General features: G+C 42.5%; 1 protein-coding gene across 3 annotated transcripts in view; it reads right to left on the bottom strand.

Annotated features, from left to right (window-relative positions):
* The window catches only part of LOC311239197 (lysine-specific demethylase 4A-like), a 174,437-nt gene that overhangs the window by 53,463 nt on the left and 104,914 nt on the right, over positions 1 to 16,060 (bottom strand). For all 3 annotated transcript variants that reach the window (XM_084327484.1, XM_084327485.1, XM_084327486.1), the window contains 4 exons: positions 11,051 to 11,189; positions 10,323 to 10,498; positions 3,666 to 3,879; positions 772 to 851 (listed from right to left, as the gene is read on the bottom strand). In XM_084327484.1, the coding sequence (XP_084183610.1) occupies positions 772 to 851; positions 3,666 to 3,879; positions 10,323 to 10,498; positions 11,051 to 11,189 (609 nt within the window). The remainder of the gene's footprint in view (positions 1 to 771; positions 852 to 3,665; positions 3,880 to 10,322; positions 10,499 to 11,050; positions 11,190 to 16,060) is intronic.

The raw sequence follows: 16,060 nt of genomic DNA on the forward strand, positions 1-16,060 counted from the left end.
CTTCTTGTCTAACTCCAGGGAAGATGTTAAATACCGTAATTCCTCTAATAGTAACCCCGGCTTGTATTTGTTTCAACTGTAGCGGGTACCAGGCTTGTATTAGGAGGAGGCCTGTATAAGAGGGAGGCCTATATTTCAAATTTTCAAACGGATCATAATGAATAAATCAACATTTTGTGTCAGTTTGAACCCAGTAAAATGTACTGGGTTCATTTATTGAAACCAAGTACTGTATGAAATAGTAAACAGTGCAATTACAGGTAGTCACTGGTCATTTCAACGTTTTCAAAGTGAAATCAAGTAACTAGCTCAGTATGCAGCTCAGTATATTAGTAACCCGGCTTGTATTAGGAGGCCGGCTTATAATTGCTTAGCTCAAGAGCGCACCCGGCCATTAATAGAGACCCGGCTTGTATTTGAGACCCGGTTACTATTAGAGGAATTACGGTAAGCTAATTTCCCAAAATGTTGGAGTTTTCCTTTAAGAGGTAGAGCAGTTGTCGATTCCGGCAGCGTGTCGAAGTGTCCTTGAGCAAGACACTTGTGACTTAACCCTCTAACTGCTCCCGATGAGCAGGTTGGGCACCTTGCATGGTTACCTCTGCAGTCGGTGTGAGTGAATGGGTGAATGTGAGGCATAAGTTGTAAAGCAATTTGGATAAAAGCGCTGTAAATGCAGTCCATGTACCATTTATGTACTTTAGGCCTGTGACCCATTTTGGTTCTGGACCCATTTCCAAGAAACCTTGGTCTATAATATCATGATCTTACCTCCGTAATGGCGCCGGCTTCACAGCGGGCACACAGCCAGCGGTCTAGCTCCGTCCCCTTACCAGACACTCCATAGCAACCTGAGCAGGGACAGGAAAGAACACGTCTGAATCCCAAACACTTCATTTAGCAACATGCAACCAAAAGCACAAGGATCCGTCTTCGTGACTGAGGTAAAGACGCATCAACTTGTGAAGTTCCCAGTATGACCGACACACTCCTATGCAGAGAGTTGAATGACATTCCACTGTCAAACATCTCTGCCCAAGAGGAAAAAGTTAGAAAAAGTTGAGATCATTTCACTTCACAGCATCTGTGCAGCCTTGTTTATTCACCGAACGATGATGAGTAAAGCCTATGAGTTTCCTTATGCAGAAAAGATAGTCCTTTTACTTTTCTGATAACATCATAACTCATAAATGTTTAGACAAGCTTAATATGTGTTTATTTGTGGTACTATGTATACATGTAATTCAAATATATTACCACCACATTTTCCTTTAAACTAATTTGGATGCGGAGGTCAGTTTTTGTTACAGTAATAGAGCACTTGGAGAAGAGCTGTTTGGCAGGCTGTTTGACATACAGGCGTAGAGACAGAAATAGTGCACAGGGAAATACTAAGACTATATATCCGTCTATACATCTGGTATCAGGTAGCCTATATCAGGCACCGTTATTGTCTCACAGAAGATCACAGACCCAGTTTAGTAGCATTGTCATTAGTTAGGTGCATCATTTATTAAGTGTTTTAATAGTAATTAGAAATAGAAATTAGAAAGCACAATAAGTAAAGTAACCCCATGCAGCACAATAAGTAAAGTAAACCAAGGCAGCACAATAATTAATTTGGGGTTTGGGAGCTAGATATTCAGTATGAGAAACCGTGGAAAAGAAACCAAAGTGAAATCCAGTTTGTACAATTAAATTCTTTTCAAACTAAACCATTAAACTCTGTTTAACCACTGCTTAGCAGATGTACTGGCTTTGCACCAGGCATATTTATTGCTAATTGATTCAACACACGCTACGTTTAATGAAAGTAAGAGATGTACGGGGTGACGGGGAACATGCCAGAGGGCTGTTGGCAGTGGCAGCTCAACATACAAATCCTCTGGAAGTCAGATATATCTATTGTGTCTTTGCTTTATTTACTGCCACTTATTTCTCATAACGTATAATATATGTAGTTTGTTTATCCGTTTTATTTCTTTATTATTGTCTCTTGTTTATTTAGGTGAGATACCTTTATAAACCTCTAATAGTTTTTGATCAATTTCATTTGTTGCATTGTTCTTTTTTTGTTTCATTGTGCAAATAAGTAACTTTGGATTAAAACAATGCTGTATTGAATGAAATGAACACACAAGGTTATCTAGCAAAAAAGTAAATGTAGTCTGTGACAACCTTGGAAAGTGAGTACACCATCATCATCGTCGTCATGCCACCAACACTTCTTGATATAGGTTCTCTCAACAAGAGGGAAGTTACTGTGTGTGTGTGTGTGTGTGTGTGTGTGTGTGTGTGTGTGTGTGTGTGTGTGTGTGTGTGTGTGTGTGTGTGTGTGTGTGTGTGTGTGTGTGTGTGTGTGTGTGTGTGTGTGTGTGCATGTCTGTCGGCCACAGAGAAGAGACAGCTCCCTCGTCAGGCAATTAGTCTCAGCTTTATAAAAGAAATTAAAAGTTTTATAGTATTATTAAAGACATGTCTATAGCAATTTGTTATCTATTTATGATCCTTGCAGATTATCATTATATTTCTAACGCAACACATTTTAGTGGGATGAGGGAATTGGCAACAGGTGGTGATCTAGTGTATAAATTGTTTCCAAATAGGTAGAAATGGTGGGACTTCAGCCATCATATTTATGTGCCATGAAAAACATTTAGTTGCAAACTAGACCGCACTGATTAGATGAGACAGCTTAAAAACACTGGGTGAAATGTCTCTGAATCTCCTTTTGGCTCAGGTTTTGAGCCAGCATTTCAGCATCCTTAAACGTTGTATATTTACAAAGGACACCGACTGACTGATTTGAGGCACTGTAGGTAGAAAATAATCTAAAAAGAAGTAAAGGAAAATAAAAACATTTTATTAAATGGCACCATGTATTAGAAGGTAATGACATAAAAATGTCATATCACATTGTAATTTGAAACCTCCACAGAGTAGGCTGAGCTGCAATGCTGGATTCAGTGTTGTAAGTTCAGGACTCTGACTCAAGTCAGAGTCCTGGACTGATTTTCAGGACTTGTGACTCGACTTGAGCACTGATGACTCTGACTTGGACTCGAGCATTGACTGCATTCGGACTTGGAAGGTGCAGACTCAGACTTGTTGATTGATAAATAGTTATTTATAAAAAATAAAAATAAATGTAATAGGCCCTAATCATTTGCCATAAGATATTGATGGCTAGTGCATTTGTTTGGCTATTGTGTCATAAAGTAAATAAACTCCCTTTGAAATAGTGACCGCCGTGTCATTTATGTTTAATGTAGACATTTTTATATTTGTATGTCAGCTCTTTGACTGCCAGAGTGGAGTGGACTCAAACTTGATGACTTCTTGGACTCGGACTAGGGTAATGAGGACTCGACTCGGGCTCTTCTTTGGTGACTCGCAGTCGAACACTGGGGACTCGAGACTTGACTCGGACTCGAGATTTAGTGCCCCGACTACAACACTGGCTGGATTCATCATCCACACACTCCACATCCTTTTCAACTATAAAACGCTAGGGCACTTGTTGGCATCCTTTTCATTTCCAATTTTATGACCGACTGCCTTTTTATTGTTTGCAGTACAAGCATTTTGAATTCCCAGCTATGTATGAAATGTGCTATACAAAGGACTGGGGTATAGTGTTATGGAGTGATTTGATTGGTCCTTACTGGTATGTACGCGGACAAAGCACTGGGAACAGCTGACCAATTGGCAGGTGCCGTCCTGCCCTAGCCGCGGGTTGGACAGCTGGCCCTCCCCGCTCTCGTTGGTCTTTTTGGTGTGGGTGTTGAAGCACATCTCCGGGATGATGGGCTTGGACCGCTGTCTGCCTCCGCGACGACCCACCAGCTTCGGACCGGCGTCAACGTCGTCCGACTCTGCCTGCAGAGTGAGGAGAGGGGAGTCGTGAGGAGTCCTGAGCGAGTTCAGTCAGTATTTAGAATAGATTAGAAATACTTTATTTATCCCGAGGGAAATTCAGCACTACAGATCGCTCACAGCAATCATTTAGGTAGTCAAAAACAAAAGTCACGAATAAGAATAAAAAATAAAATACGGTCCGGGATATAGATTATGATATGTATATACATTCTAACATATACAGTAAAATGTACAGTAATAAGTGCAAAATTGTAAAATGTCGATTTAAAAAAGTCCAGGAAGATTTATGAACATGCAGCATTCTCTCCTAAAGGGTAGACATCTGAGAGAGAACTCAAATTTCAATTCACTTAAGAAGATGTAGAGCGCAGAGCCTCTGTGCACCATGACTAGGAGGAGGGCACTTGCGTCTGCAACAGCCCTGTGATCGTCCCACTGGCCTTGAGCCACGCATTTCCGTATTTACCTTGATGTGTGAAAACTGAAAACAGCACTACCCTCGTGTGGAGGGGAGATTAGCAGAGAAGGTTTCGTACATATTTCGAAAAGATTGCAAGATGCCACACAATTAATTTTGAGAGATAGCCACACACATCGCTATGGACATCTTAGAATATGTGCAAACAGGGAGCGAAAATTTACTTTTTGACTCACCGGCCAGTGACTGGTAGATGAGAAAAATCTATCCGCCAAGCATATTTCTTACCAGCCAATTTTTTTAATTTCTCTTTTTTTTAATAAAATATATATATTATATAATCATACTTGTAGTTGTATTATCTGTGAGACATCGCCACCACGCAACAAGTCAAAATGCTCGCTATCTGCAAACAGCTCCACTGTCTGTGTGTATACTCGAGTAGCCTCCAGCTCCAGCAAGGATTCTCCGGCGCTGCAGCTGGACCCTATACTGTAGCCTCCAGCTCCAGCAAGGATTCTCCAGCGCTGCAGCTGGACCCTACTGGAGCTAACGTGTACTAGGTAGCTACCTATCCAACGGAGGTATTATGCACTACTAGACTTGCTGGAGCATTTGTTGATATCGGGAGCTATCAGTAGCTAGCCGGCTAGATAACGGACAATGCCTCAGTATTAAACTAAAAATGAATAGTTGACTGGGTCATTTTGTAACGGTAGCTAACGTTAGACTTTAGCCTCTCTGTTTACATGGGGTTGGGAGGGGCTGGAGGAGGGAGGAGCAGCGCGTTGCATGTCTGTGTGCTTGACAGCGAGTGAGAACTCCGCTAAGAATTGGATCATGTTATTCGATCGGTTTTCACATGACTGTTTCGTTGCCCGCCACATGGCGGACAGACCTCTCAGTCCCACCCGCCAAACGTAAAATCTGCCCGCCAATGGCGCTTGGCGGGCTTTAATTTCGCTCCCTGTGTGCAAAGAACATTTAAAATTTTCGGATGAAAATCAACTACAGGAGTGAGAAGCAGTCTCCCCATAACCTCTTAAGCCCTAGCCATATTTTTTGAAAATTTGCCTAAAAAGGTACATACCCAAGTAAGTAAGTCTACAAGGTCCATTTGCATGTTCTTGGCATCTAGGGACATCTATGGACCTCAGGGAATGTATTCCCAGTGTCAGAAATATTGTGTCTGTTACTATGCTTTTTTTTTTTAAGAACCAAAAAGGAGAATATCAATTATTATAAAGAAATAATGCCACTAAGCTCATTCAGCACCTTCTTAAGATCACGTCTACAAAGAAATCTAAGCAAATGAATAAAGGGCAGATGATTTACAGGGTTTTTTGTAGATACAGTACTGAATATTGCCATCCCGACACATGCAATTTGAAATATGAATATAGAATATCAGGCCTATAGATGACCTTATTATGGAGGTCAATGCGAAAAGATTTATATAAACTCATATTTCGCTAATGAAACTTAAAATCATTGGTAAACAAACGTAGTGCTGAAAATACACATTGACTGCTGTTTTGATAGGGTTAGGGTCTTTACTCTTGGCTACATTTGAAAAAGAAAAGCAACATTAATTAATACGGACTGTATTGATCTATTTATGACGTGAAATAAATCTCAACGCGGTACCTGGCCAATCGGGCTTAAGGGGTTAATAAATACCAGGACATGGGTTACAACAATTACGATGACGACAAGATAATTATAGCAAGCTCTTCTCAGTGTTCCGACTGTCCAAACGTGCTACTCCCTCATGGTGAACATGCTCGCAGCGCCTCCAACCACTGCCGACAAAATACTGGCAACACTATAGATATAAAACACTTTTCCATTTTAATAACTACTTTGGCTGCTATTGCCAATTCCAAATCCAGTAGCCACTAGGGACATCAGGCTGACACTGTTTCCAGAAAACAGCTACGGATGCACTGATACCATTTTTGCACTGCAGATGCAGAGTACTAAACTTTCAGTATCAGCTGATACCAAGTACAAATCCAATCCATTGCTTTTCATAAACATTAGAGACTCAGACTATCAGTTTGGAGACAACGGTTATTTTTTTTTGATCCACTTTTTCCCCCATTTTTTATTTTTCTCCCATCCCAATTTCGTATCATCCAATTCAACCCTCCCCTGTCTTGAACGCTGTTTCTTGCCTCCCACAAGCCGGCTGCAATGTGGACTAAGTCATACATAGCACGAGTCCCCTCCGATACTCGAGGTAACAGCAGTCACATCTTTTCACCTGCGCGGCGCGATCTTTCAGCGTCAGGGGTCTGCGCTTTGGAGGGGCGCCGCCCCCATCGCTTCCTGATTCTACTGCGCAGGCGCACCAACCGACCTGTAAGAGTCGCTGTCCACAACGCCCGATCCCCACCCATCAGTTTCCCACCCCCTAATACTGCCAATGTGTATTAGTACGGACGACCAGCTAAACTGAAAGCAATGTGGAGCGCTGAGCTCGAACAGGCGAACCCAGCGTCTCCAGTATTCGTGGTGAGCGCCTTGCCTACTGCACCACGTAGCCGCCCTTGGAGACAACGGTTATTGAGATATAATCCCTTTTCCTCCATTAGAGATATTGAAAATTCTTCTACGATAAAATAATTCAGCAAATCAAGTCACTGTGCTTTGATTTCTGAAACATTCTTGGCATCAGATTTGAGTATTGTGGGAATATCTCAGAAGGAGATACTCTTATTTTAGCCCGGTATGGGACCGTTGTCGGATACCGGTGCATCCCTAAAAAACGTTGACGAAGAAATTCCTTTTCATTAGGGATGTCAGATATTATCAGCCGATATTGGCATTAAAATGTGATATCGGAAAATATCGGTATGGGTTTTCAATGATTATTATTTTTTTTTACATTTCTATAACCTTTATTTACCCAGGCAAGCAAGTAAGAACAAATTCTGATTTTATTTATTGTCAAAAGTATGCATAATGTTGTGTTAATTCCACAACAAGAGATATGTAAGGGATAATGTATGGCTACGAGGTCATTGTCGCAAAATAATTGACCGACACGGAGTTTAAAATACCGAGGCGCCGCGCCGAGGTGTTTTAAACGTAGTATACATTATCCCGCTTATTACATGGCTAACTTACTAACAATATACCTAATTCATTTGACAAATCGCAGTTGTTCTGTGGCTGTCAGCCCAAATAAAGTGATTATTATTATCGCGGGCAGCCTTCTGGCTCCGCTGTGTTCTGGCTCCGCTCGTCGCTCCGCCCCCTGTCATCGCCGGCAGCAGAACACTGTCTAATTGCACTGAAACAGTGTGTGTCAGTGGGTTTGATTGCCAACAGCTGCGCACTGCGGTCATTATTGAAAAAACAGCGGTCATTATTGAAAAATAATGACCGCAGTCGGGGGGCTATTGACCAATCACAAGCAAGCATTTCGGCGAATGTGAAAACGCCATGTAATAAGTAATGTTAATTACCTGAAATTATTCCGTTTTTTGGGGGGGGGGGAACCCTGCATATATCGGTTGATATCGGTATCGGAAATTAAGAGTTGGACAATATCGGTATAGGTAAAAAAGCCAATATCGAGCATCCCTATTTTTTTTTTTTTTTATAAACATACATATAAACAAACATGACAACACACGATAAGATACACAAGCATTAATATACAGTGTATATCCAACGAAATTACCATTTATACCAATGTCTTATACAGGATATACCCCTAATACCTGTTATCTAAAAACCTACACACATATGCTCCAGCTCGATCCCCCCCCTCCCGGACCCCTCTTTGGATAGTACCTCCATTATCCCTCGCTCCTAACCAGACACTACCATTATAAGCTAGCTTTTATTCTCTCCACCACTTCTAACCACATTGACATTTTGGATTCATTGAGACCCAGAATTCTTGCTGTAGATATTTCTTGATAAATCACATCGAGATATGTAAGAAACCAAACTTTCCGGCACATTTTTTCCGGTTGAAACCAGCGTGATGCGATCAGCTTTTTAGCTACTGTGATACCCGATAAAACCAATCTCTTTAGCTGTGGATTTACTGCAAACTCAAAAACATAATTCAATAGTAATACAGAGGGGTGTACAGGTATATTCCAAAATACGAGTTTTGATATTTGTTGGGTCACATCTTTCCAGAATGTCTTAACTGGTGGGCAGTCCCAATACATGTGCATAAATGTCCCTTCGTCCCTGTTTGTACATTGGGAGCATTTGGAGTCTTGTTTAAGACCCATTCTGTTCAGTCTTATAGGAGTCAAGTATGTCCTGTGAATATAGTTAAGATTGATTTGTTGATGATCCGGGTTCCTTGATGTAAGTTGGACATTTGCCCAGGCTCCTTGCCAATCAAAGTCACTTTCCAGGTCTGGTATATCCCTCCTCCAGACAGAGTCTAGTTGGAGGGTTTCATACGAGGACGTTAGTAATTGATGATAAAAATCTGAAACAAAACCTCTCGATGTCTCTCTTTCATAGAAGAATTTGTGGTATCTGTGGTGTTCAATTGGTATGTCTAATGGAACACCGTGAGACTTCAAACATAGCCGTAACTGTATGTAAAAAAGCCATGTGGACATGGTGAGATTACATTTTTTGCATATTTCTCCATAACTACAAAAACCCTGTTTGTTAAAAACATCCCCTAATGAGTGTATGCCTTGCTCTTCCCATATAGGGAATCTTATAGGTCGTTTTTCAATTAAGAGTGCATTGTTATTGAATAAGGGAGTATGATTGTGCCATTTTTGTGGGTTAGGATATTTTTTTTGTGTTTCACGCCATATCCGGATCGCATGGGTAATTATGGGGCCAAATTTTCCGTTCACAGTGCTTTATTGGTAGTTTAGTGTATGCTATGTCCTTCAGTCTATGTGGGGCTACTATGTTTTCTTCAAATTTTCTCCAGGATACTAATGCTTGGGGGTCAAACCATGTTGTCAATGGTCTTAATGTGTACGCCTTAAAATAGTGGAAAAAATCTGGAAATGCCATGCCACCGTCTGCTTTATTTCTCTGTGCGGTGGATCTTTTTATACGTGGTGGTTTGTTATTCCAAATAAATTTGTATGTGGAGGAGTGTAATCTTTTCCAGTAACCCTCTGGAGGGGGTAACGGTAGCATTGAACTGAAGAAGTTGATTCTAGGTAGTACATCCATCTTAACTATTGATATCCGTGCCTGTACTGAGTTTTTAAGTTTTGCCCACCTATCAAGGTCGTCTTTGATTTTGTTTTGGATTTTTATGTAATTGTGCTTCACCGTTTGTCTTATGGTGGGGAATATTTCCACTCCCAAGCATCTAAAATGTTTTACCATAGGTATCTCTCCTGGGAGGGTTATATCTTTTTTTGCAGGGGTGTTAAGTGGAAGGAAAGCCGACTTCGGCCAATTTATCTTAAATCCTGATAAATCACCAACGTTCTCAATCAACTTGAGCAGATGAGGCAATGTGGTGTTGGGGTTTTGCATGAACAATATTACGTTGTCCGCATATAAACAAATTTTATGTTGTGTGCCCTTAATTACGATTGGTTCTATGGATTGGGATTGTCTTATATATTGTGCTAAAGGCTCTAATGATAGATCGAATAGTCCGGGACTAAGAGGGCAACCCTGTCTGGCTGAGCGTGATACCGGAAAGATTTTGGAGATGAATGTGCCTGTTGTAATCCTGGTCGATGGGTCTTTGTATAGTACTTTAATCATATCAATGAATCCTTTTCCTAACCCCATCCTTTCTAATACTGCCCATAGATACAACCATTCTAGCCTGTCAAAGGCTTTCATAGCATCCAGGGACAGCATCGCCTTAGGTATGGTGTCGTCCTTGTCGGCATCTAGTACGTGCAGTATTGGTCTTATGTTATCAGTGATCAGGCGGCCTCTTATGAAGCCAGTTTGGTCCGGATGAACTAAAGACGTCATATGCTTTTTTAATCTGATGGCTAATACATCCCTATTTTTCATGGTTAGAGAGTGAAATGAATATTATGAATATTACCTGGTGGTGAGTGTAGAACAGCAGACAAATGGAGCAGTAGGGGGCCCTCTGGCCCACCTGTCTGTTGTACTCTCTCTCTGCCTGGAGGTCCCAGGAACGACTCTTCCATAGCTGGGCCAGAGGCTTGGCCCACTCCTCCTTCTCCTCCTGTTCATACTCCACTTCTACATACACATCTGGAGGAGGAGAGAGATGGATAGAGAGAGAAAGAGATGGAAAGAGGGAGACGGATAGATACGAAGAGATCGACAGAGAGACAGACAGGCAAAGACGGATATAGAGAGAAACAAATAAGGATGTATGGACAGAGAGAGAGATTGGAATAATTCTGTGTGACGGCTTCTAAAAGTGTAATCTACATAGACACCACTGGACTCTTGCCATCGTATTATTGTCACTCTTTTTCCGTACATTTTGCATTTCAGTGTTACAGTATATGACGATTGATCTGCAACTAGATTTGGCTTCAAATCACAGAGGTAGCATAGAGTACATGGCTGTAAATATATACAATTTACTTCCAATCCATCATGTTCCTACTACAGAGCTTCATGGATGACTTTTGGGTGCCATCGTCCCCATTTCATTTTGCTACTGAACCACCCTATACATTTGTCAAACCTTGCCCGAATTCCATTTAAAAATTCAAAATTCCATTCCCAGAGCTCAATCTTTAAACCGGAAGATGTCCCACTCTTCCCTGAGCTGTGTAGGAACCCTCAGCTTACCATTGGCGTCATCGCTGACGTGCTCACTGATTAGAGGGTGTGTGCGGGGCAGCTTCTTAAGCCCCGCCTCCTCCTCCTTCTGCTGCTGCTGCTTCTGCTTGCTCACCACCGTCTTACAGTATGACTGCTCTCCTGACCCCTGGTGGTCAGACAGAGGTATAGCAAGAGGGGGGAAATAAATACAATACAGTGTCAATTAATTAGAATTAGAATTTCTTTATTTGCAAAGTAATTGTTTTGGCATGTACCAGGAATCTGTCTTTAGCCCAACCTAACTATTTAGAAGCAGTGGGGGTCCATCGTCCTGCACACGGGGATCGACTCCAGTTCTAAAGCCATTGCCATAGTCAGGGGCAATGACAGGAATACTGTATGTACCTAGCATGCATGTGTTTTAGGATGTGGGAGGAAGCGGGAGTACACAAAGGAAACCCATGTGAACACGGTGAGAAAGCGGCACCCCCTTTATATCTGCTGGGTAAATGATTAATACAAAATTATTAACAATTGCTATCCTATGGCATTTAATTAATATATATATATACGGTCAGGAATTTACAAAACGCTCGTACCTTTAGGCCCAAGGCCTCAGTGTCCCGGAGGACTGAGTATCTAATTGATCAAATCACTTGTAGGTCTAGTCAAGATAGTAGTTCAATGTTTATTTACTGATCAAATAATAATAATAAATGCTGCAAAAATAGACCGTTCACAAGATATAGAATATTCTGGAGAATAGAGCACCCGTATGTTTCGCACCCACAGTCTGATGTCAGTTAGCGGTCTTACGATACGAGAGCTCTGGACCCCAGAATGCAGAGGTTTTATACTTTCATTCAGTGCTTTAGATGAATGGTCACATCCTTTGTTCACTAGAAAAGTTTCATGTTGATCTTCTTGGTTGAGCTGCTGCTGTTATTATTATTATGACAGTAATTAGTCGTAATTTATTGGGATTCCCTTGTTAGAAGACACATCCTGTGGCCTTATTTTGGCAAAGACAGGGGAATGTCACATTCTCAACTTCCTACTAGTTGCGACAGCCCTAGAATGTGTCAGCGGGTCTTCAGCCAGTTTTGATCTTTGTTTTATTCTACAAATAATTTTATTCTAAATCCCCCCCCCCCATTTTTTTTTTTATTTATAGAGACCACAAAATACTTCCAAGAAAACATTTTAACAATTCAGTAGGAAGCGAAAAAATTATTAGCTTGGAGGACATAAATGACAAGAATACTTAAGGACCCATCGTCTCTTACATAGGTTTTCCTGTGATTGTGCTTCAGCTTTGCGACAGAAAGTATGCATAACTTGGTAAACATGTACTTGCACGACATGCAGACACTCAATCACGCACCACTCATTTGTCCAGTAGGGCAGAGCTCTGGAGAAACAGTGTTTATTCACTCTCCCATCTGGTTCACAATCAACCAGTCACACATTGTGTCGCCAAAGGTGACCATATAAGATAGATATGGATGAGATGGTGTTCCTTCATATTGCATTACAAACATGAATTGAATATATATATATTGTGTACCGGGTCACTGCTGATCACTACTTGCATGATGATCATTCTGAGTGATCACCCTCCTCCCATGATGGGAACGACGAGAGCTCTGTCCTGCAGGATGACAATGTCACTACCCACAAGGCACTGTGGTTGCTCTGTGGTTTGAACAGCAAGCATGATAATGTCATGGATATGGGTCCAGGCTAGATGGGAGTCAACTCACTTTCAATTGAAACAACACTGAGAAAGCTGCCCTATCCAACCTACTATAGTAAATATATTAAAAACAATCGAGAATGAATGCTCTAAGTCTAAGATCTTATTCTGAATTGAAAGCAAATTGACCCTTAAACCTGAGGCCATAGGAGCCTAAATACCAAGTAGTACTTTAGTACAAAGGTGCCTTCACTATATGTCATGTAAAGTAATTTCACATGGAGGATACTACCAATCCTATATCCGTCAGTCACCAGATATAAACTAGCATTTCCTGCAGACTCTGAAGAGCTGGAGAGAGTCAGTTCTACCACCAAAGAGGACAGGACGGGTGTAGGTGATGATCACCCAGAATCATCAGCGGTGATCAACGATGATACAGGGTGCAACAGAGGGAGTACAGTAACTATGATACAGGGTGCAACAGAGGCAGTACAGTAACGATGATACAGGGTGCAACAGAGGGAGTACAGTAACGATGATACAGGGTGCAACAGAGGGAGCAGTACAGTAAATATGATACAGGGTGCAACAGAGGGAGTACAGTAACGATGATACAGGGTGCAACAGAGGGAGCAGTACAGTAAATATGATACAGGGTGCAACAGAGGGAGCAGTACAGTAAATATGATACAGGGTGCAACAGAGGGAGTACAGTAACGATGATACAGGGTGCAACAGAGAGAGTACAGTAACGATGATACAGGGTGCAACAGAGAGAGTACAGTACGATGATACAGGGTGCAACAGAGAGAGTACAGTACGATGATACAGGGTGCAACAGAGAGAGTACAGTACGATGATACAGGGTGCAACAGAGGGAGCAGTACAGTAACGATGATACAGGGTGCAACAGAGGGAGCAGTACAGTAACGATGATACAGGGTGCAACAGAGGGAGTACAGTAAAGATGGTACAGGGTGCAACAGAGGGAGTACAGTAACGATGATACAGGGTGCAACAGAGAGAGTACAGTAACGATGGTACAGGGTGCAACAGAGGGAGTACAGTAAAGATGGTACAGGGTGCAACAGAGAGAGTACAGTAACGATGGTACAGGGTGCAACAGAGGGAGTACAGTACGATGATACAGGGTGCAACAGAGGGAGCAGTACAGTAACGATGATACAGGGTGCAACAGAGGGAGTACAGTACGATGATACAGGGTGCAACAGAGGGAGTACAGTAACGATGATACAGGGTGCAACAGAGAGAGTACAGTAACGATGATACAGGGTGCAACAGAGAGAGTACAGTACGATGATACAGGGTGCAACAGAGGGAGCAGTACAGTAACGATGATACAGGGTGCAACAGAGGGAGTACAGTAACGATGATACAGGGTGCAACAGAGGGAGTACAGTAACGATGGTACAGGGTGCAACAGAGGGAGTACAGTAACGATGATACAGGGTGCAACAGAGGGAGCAGTACAGTAACGATGATACAGGGTGCAACAGAGGGAGTACAGTAACGATGATACAGGGTGCAACAGAGGGAGTACAGTAACGATGGTACAGGGTGCAACAGAGGGAGTACAGTAACGATGATACAGGGTGCAACAGAGGGAGTACAGTACGATGATACAGGGTGCAACAGAGGCAGTACAGTAACGATGATACAGGGTGCAACAGAGGGAGTACAGTAACAATGATACAGGGTGCAACAGAGGGAGTACAGTAACGATGATACAGGGTGCAACAGAGGGAGTACAGTAACGATGATACAGGGTGCAACAGAGGGAGCAGTACAGTAACGATGATACAGGGTGCAACAGAGGGAGTACAGTAACGATGATACAGGGTGCAACAGAGGGAGTACAGTAACGATGATACAGGGTGCAACAGAGGGAGTACAGTACGATGATACAGGGTGCAACAGAGGGAGTACAGTAACGATGATACAGGGTGCAACAGAGGGAGCAGTACAGTAACGATGATACAGGGTGCAACAGAGGGAGCAGTACAGTAACGATGATACAGGGTGCAACAGAGGGAGTACAGTAACGATGATACAGGGTGCAACAGAGGCAGTACAGTAACGATGATACAGGGTGCAACAGAGGGAGCAGTACAGTAACGATGATACAGGGTGCAACAGAGGGAGCAGTACAGTAACGATGATACAGGGTGCAACAGAGGGAGTACAGTAACGATGATACAGGGTGCAACAGAGGGAGTACAGTAACGATGATACAGGGTGCAACAGAGGCAGTACAGTAACGATGATACAGGGTGCAACAGAGGGAGCAGTACAGTAAAGATGGTACAGGGTGCAACAGAGGGAGCAGTACAGTAACGATGATACAGGGTGCAACAGAGGGAGTACAGTAACGATGATACAGGGTGCAACAGAGGCAGTACAGTAACGATGATACAGGGTGCAACAGAGGGAGCAGTACAGTAACGATGATACAGGGTGCAACAGAGGGAGTACAGTAACGATGATACAGGGTGCAACAGAGGCAGTACAGTAACGATGATACAGGGTGCAACAGAGGGAGTACAGTAAAGATGGTACAGGGTGCAACAGAGGGAGTACAGTAAAGATGGTACAGGGTGCAACAGAGGGAGTACAGTAACGATGATACAGGGTGCAACAGAGGGAGTACAGTACGATGATACAGGGTGCAAAAGAGGGAGTACAGTAAAGCCAGAGAGGACATGCACAGAAATGTACCAGTACAGATGCGCCATGTTGTACAGTAGTAGGTGAAAAGTCTGTGCTCAGAAAATCAGGAGTAGAGGTGGTGCTTAACTCATTGGGCGCCATTGACGAGAAAAGTGGGGTTAACTCGCCATCGCCGCTATTGCACTCCATTTGAAATTATGTGGTTTGCTTTCTGGGCCGAGCTGAGCCGTGCGGGCAGGGTTTAAATACTCCGGCAGGACGAGCGTTTACAACGATGCATCAACTATCCCCCTCCCCCTCGTTCAAATGCAATGCCGGACAACGTGGGACGGACCTTGTGTGTGTACCGTTGGTGGCTGTGGGGGAGCGCCCCGCTACAAGCCCCATTTCATGCGTGCATGCAGGGCACGAAATTTACTTTTTGACTCACCAGCCAGTGGCGGGCAGATGGGAAGAATCTACCCGCCAAGCATATTTCTTACCTGCCACATTTTTTGATTACATTTAAAAAAAAAAAAATTTATATAATTTTTTTTTTTATAAAATATATATATTATATAATCATACTTGTAGTTGTATTATCTGCGAGACATCGCCACCACGCAACAAGTCAAAATGCTCGCTATCTGCAAACAGCTCCACTGTCTGTG

Source organism: Notolepis coatsorum, assembly GCF_963971535.1.
Source record: "Notolepis coatsorum genome assembly, chromosome: 13".
NCBI classification, from domain to species: Eukaryota; Metazoa; Chordata; class Actinopteri; order Aulopiformes; family Paralepididae; genus Notolepis; species Notolepis coatsorum.